The 5,513-nt window shown below is 36.7% G+C and overlaps 1 protein-coding gene across 1 annotated transcript in view; it reads right to left on the bottom strand.

Annotated features, from left to right (window-relative positions):
• EML5 (echinoderm microtubule associated protein like 5) overlaps nucleotides 1-5,513 on the bottom strand; it is a 293,292-nt gene that overhangs the window by 179,218 nt on the left and 108,561 nt on the right. Inside the window, exon 11 of the mRNA XM_019518682.1 lies at nucleotides 3,480-3,647. Within this exon, the coding sequence (XP_019374227.1) occupies nucleotides 3,480-3,647 (168 nt within the window). The remainder of the gene's footprint in view (nucleotides 1-3,479; nucleotides 3,648-5,513) is intronic.

Raw genomic sequence — 5,513 nt, 5'->3', positions numbered from 1 at the left:
GGGGGGGGGGGTTTACATTCTAGTTGAATTTATACTCTAGTTTAAACATATTAATTCAGGGAAGTTCTATGACCTCTGTTGTGCAGAGGTTTACATGAATCTCTTGAGAAACCAATGAGTCTCATGAAAAACTAAGGAACTCAGTATTTAATTAGGTAAAATACAGATTTCAGGTATCTAAATGTTGTGACTAGTGTATCACTGTCTTTCCTGCACAAACATATTGGGCAGGAGGGAAAATTAGTTTGAACTTTCTGAGACCCAAAACGCAAGAATCAAGAAGAGTACTTGTTCATTACCACCCTCTAAGATTTCTCAGGGAAGATAACCCCATTAGAAAGGTCATTCCATCTAATCCTGCAAGGCTCCTCATGTTAGTGAGAAGAACTTTCCACTGAGTGTAAAGCTGTCAATGCAGCCATAAAAAATAGCAAAAATATTTTATTTTTGGCCACTAACATAAAAAAATAAAGTCATAAATAGTGATCCAGGCTCCACCCAGAATCACACTAGATGAAGATGCACCTGGAGTTATACCTTCTGATCTACAAAAAGAAAGGGACTGCCGTGTAACTGAACTGAAAATAGTGGACATTTTGTTCATGGTATTAATTAATGTTTTTATTATGGAAGTATGATGTGGAAAGGTGAAACTATTTTTAAAAAAAGAATCTTAACTGATTTTAATTGAGACTTACTGATAAAAAATGTTACAAGAAAGCTAGGTATTATTATTTAAATTACCTTAAATTTTAAATTAAATTGCTTTAGATCAGTTTTGCAAAGTGTCAATTTAATTTGAAAAACTGTACTAATGCAATATTTAATTTATTCTTTATGGACTAATTAATACTGTGTCTATAGACAAATATACATATTACAAAACTCTTCCAAAAATAGCAAGAGTTTTCTCTTCTACTTATTATTGCCTTTTAACCCGAAGCATAAAGGATTACATTTTCAAAAGTGACTACTGATTCTGAGTGCCTCATCTTCTGTTTGTGTCTAAGTTGACTCACCTAGAGGAACCTTATTTTCAGAATGTTATCTTTAGAGCACAGTGATTAAAGTGGGTGTACTTGTGTACATTACAATATACACAGGCACAGTTGCCTGCAGGATTGCCGGACTACGGACAGAAAAGTATTTACTAAAAGATTAAAGTCTTCAAATGAAAGTTCTCCAACCTGTGACTGGTCAAGTGCATGTGCATGTCAAAGAGAGGACTGTTGATCAGAAAGCATAAATGACTGAACAAGGATAAAGAAAGAGATTTAAGAGGGGCTAAATATTCAAATTAATGTGGAGGAACAAGGTGCTCATCAGCTAGTTGGTGGGAGGTAGAGACTCCTTCAATAGATAATGCCTTCCCTTGCATTCTCCAGGATGCCCTCCTCCTCCTCCTCCTGGTTGTTCATTACCAACAATTTGCTCAAGTCTCACACTGATATGTACATGGAGAATATCTTCTATATATGGCCCAAGCAATAGGAAAGAAGAATTAGACCAGGTGGGTCTAAAGCTGTCCTGAATATCTGCAAAAGTGCCTCAGCACTTTGTAGCAATATAAAAATGTAACACTATGGGGGTGCACTCCAACCTCCTGGCTCAAGAGCTACAAATCTGCCTCAAAGACAAGCTCTCCAGCCGGGTGGCACCAGGGTGCTGCTTCTGAATAAGCCAGGGCTCTTACAGCAATAGTGGTAATTCCTGTAGGGGTGGCGGTGCTGCCCCTGCCCAGATTCACCAATCAGCTGACATGACAGAGCTGCCCCTGTGGGACAGACCACGGCTGTGACAGCGCTATCTCTGTGGGAATTGTCTCCACAATCTTGAGAGACCCAGAGAGAGATGGTGCTCTTTAACAGATGGTGGCAGAAGCAGGGTCCCAAGTAGGACTGCCTGACAGCTGCCTCCTCGGTAAGCTCTGAGGGAAACAGCCACTCTCCCTTCTTCCCTCCCCCTTGCATGTGTGGAGGGAGAGTGGAGGGCTGTGGGATGCCAATAGGAAAGTACAACAGTGTATCTAAATCCCCTCCTTTCTCAGAAGCATAGGAACCTAAACCATGCTTTCCCATTAGATTTCTCCTTTCACCTCTAATGCACATCTCCTCTTTTGGCTTTGAGAACAGTCTCCTAATGCCTTCTGAAGGCAGGTCCGTTCTTGCATGCTTTCCTTTGGCCCCAAGAATTTTGCACTCTTGGATGTCCAGTGACTTGGCTTCAACAGGAGGGATGGAGAGTACTCTCACCTGGCCTGTTCCAGGACATGGTGGTTAGACACTCCAGCAAATACAGATTCAAGTCCCTTCAAAGTGAGAAGGGCTTAGAACCCTAGTCATGTTCTTGATAATAGCTCTAACTAAACCTTAGGCTACTAGACAACAGGGGAACACTATTGTAATAGGGTTACAACTGAACTGACTTAAGTGTGGTTAAGCATCATTTTCATAAACCTAAACTCTCTCTGGGGACTTAGATGGAGTTTAGGTATAGACATTCAAGGAATGTTCACAATCCAAATGGAAGCTTGTAATGAATTTAGGTACCTAACGAATTTTCTGGCTAATGGTATAGGATCAATTGGAATCACTCTTTATCATTTGTAAGCTAAACTCTGCCCAAATTGCCTTTAAGTGACTATCTGCATCCTGATCCAATATTATAAAATATTATCAATATCACAATCCAATATTAAAACAAGGATGCTCCTACCTTGAGCAGGGGGTTGAACTGGATGACCTCTGGAGGTCCCTTTCAGCCCTACTTTTTCTATGATTCTCTAATGGTGTCCCCTTTAGCCTACTTACTAGTTATAAAATAAAATCACATCAAACAGTTCAAAGTCATTCATGTAAAAAAATAAAAATATGGCTCCACTACTGCAAACAATTATCCACATGGTTCACTTTGAATCACATTATTGCGAGTAAACAAATGAATTATGCTTCACAGGATCAAGAATTTGATCTTTAACATTAATTATGAAAGTTAGAGACAGAACACTTGTTCTTAAAGCATTTAACTCAAAGTCTCAGAAATCTCATCCTTCTTCAATGATAGCTTTGATTAAAACATCTCAAACATACTGGTTAAAGACACTTATTAACACTTCTGCAGTTTAATTAAAAATGTAGATATTATATCTTATTTCACTGCTTACATGTCCAGTACAAGCATGTTGCTGCATACTTCAACTAATTAAAATAATTCAATTATGTACAAAATTCATATAGGCATAGCAACGATGATTAAAACTTGCAAATTATGTCTTGGCACTTAGCATGAATATGGTAATGTTAATTTTTTTCAAATTATCTGTATGAAACTGTTGAGGTAACAGTATCACCTAGGCTAAGCAATTGCAAAGTTATAAGGATGACAACCTCGCAAAGTTATGTAAATCCAACTATTTATAAATTATTTTCATATCCTTTTTCCACTGATATTTAGACAGAATTATTTTATATGCTACTCACCTTGTGGTGCTATGTGAAGAGAATCCTTCAACTTCCTATCAGGGACAAATTTCCACTGAAAGACAGAATGATCAGCTCCACCAATAGAAACAACCCACTGATGATCATGTGACCACCTGACATTTGTCACATGAGCTGAATGACCAAGATATTTTTTAAACTTTGCTCCTAGAACAAGGAGAAAAATCAATTTGCTATGTGTCTGGAATAAGCATTTCTAAACAACAATTACTAAAACAAAAATCAGGGAATCCTACATATTGTGTGACATACTAATTAAATATTATTAACTAATTATAAACATTGATTAAAGTAATATCTGCTCACAAGATGTCACCAATGTGGAAAAACTCAATTCCACTTCTTCTATCTTGTGAAAGGAAGATGGAACATTAAGCATTCACCAAATTATGATACTATTCCTCGCCTCCAATACAAATAGGAAAACTTGAAAGGAAGAAAGGAAGGAAGGAAAGGCAAGGGAAAAGAAGAGGAGGAGGAAGGAAAGGAAGGAAGGAATGATAACCATAGCTAGCTTTTATGAGGTCTGCTATATGTGAATCATTTTGCAGAACTTTTAACCAAAATTCTACGACTGTCTTTCTGCCCCAAGGTTTGTTTGTTTATTTTTAATTTTAGCACATCTTTAATAGGCCTCTATGCACTGTGCTATCTGGACACTCGACTATTTTCCCATTTTTCCTACAATAGAACTTGAACGTTACTCACACTAAACCATATACCTGCTTTAATTTAATTAATGTTATCTGATTAAATCTATTACTGTATCCTTCATAACTAAGATTTGATACACAGATACATCTAAAATAATGATCCCACACAACTCACTGCAGGGATTATCATGATTTTTCTTCATCAGATTCATCTCCTCCTCAATTATTAAATTACATAACTCCTTAAAAAGGAGGGTAAAACTATTTTCCTTCAGATATTTTCCAGATTCTTCTCAGAGTATTTTTTTTTGCACAAAGATACAGATTATCTCAGTTATCAACTAGCAAAAGACTTATGGCCATCAAGTTTAAGAAACAAGGATTTGAAGGATTTATCTGTATTGGTAAAAGGGAAAAAGACAAAGTAGCATTATTTATTCATGTCAATATTAAAAATATTATGAAAGAATGTAAGGTAGACACAAATGATAAAACACTGTTGTAGTAATAACACAAAGGTTATACAGACATTGCATAACCCCAGTCCTCTCGGCCATCAGGCATACCATGCTGTTGCAGCTGCCATTAAAAACATTATCACGTTTCTGACTCTTAAATGATCAGCCAGCCACAATGTAAGTGCATGAGTATTAGGAGATTGCTTGTAAGGTTTTCAGATCATTTAGTTATTATACTGGTATTTTCAAGGATATTTTAAGTAATTCAACCCATCCTTGGATATATAGAAAAAAAATTCCAAACTGATGTGTCAAAATTTGATTCTTTTGGACTAGTCTCCAGAATTTTTTTTGTAAAAAAAAGAACTTCCTCCTCCTTAATTACCAGAGAACATCTCAAGAGCCTTCCCCATATGACTGCAGTAGCAGTCGCATTTTTTGGGAGACATGCAGAGGGGTTTTTTGTTTCTGGAATGGAGCAAACTGAATAGCCTTTGAAAAAGCAGAAACTCTTTCTTGTTAGATATTCAAGACTACAAAGATATGTAACCCCCACTCTCTGCCTGGTATCAACTTAATTCTGGTTTAATATCGAGTTGAAAGAATGAGATAACTTGCTCCAGACTTTAGTTTTAAAATTTTCATCTTAGAAGGTCCTTTTCTTTTGAAGACTTCTCCTTTGAAGAAGTTTTTAGACATAAAAGATTCTTAAGGTAGTGGCACTTGTGATTTATAGGAAAGCTAGATATTTTATATTACTTTATGAACAAATAAGCCACTTTTTCTGGCCCTCAGCCCAAATAATACCATATTTACTTGACTCTAAGATACAGTTTTTTCCCCACCCAACCAGCACAGGGGGGAAAAGCCACTCAGACTTGTGTACAAAGTAAGTGTGTTTT

This window comes from Gavialis gangeticus, unplaced genomic scaffold, assembly GCF_001723915.1.
Source record: "Gavialis gangeticus isolate Ggan-Ray unplaced genomic scaffold, GavGan_comp1, whole genome shotgun sequence".
Classification (NCBI taxonomy): domain Eukaryota; kingdom Metazoa; phylum Chordata; order Crocodylia; family Gavialidae; genus Gavialis; species Gavialis gangeticus.
The sequence above is the reverse complement of the archived record's forward strand: the minus strand, read 5'-3'. Positions and strand labels throughout refer to the sequence as shown.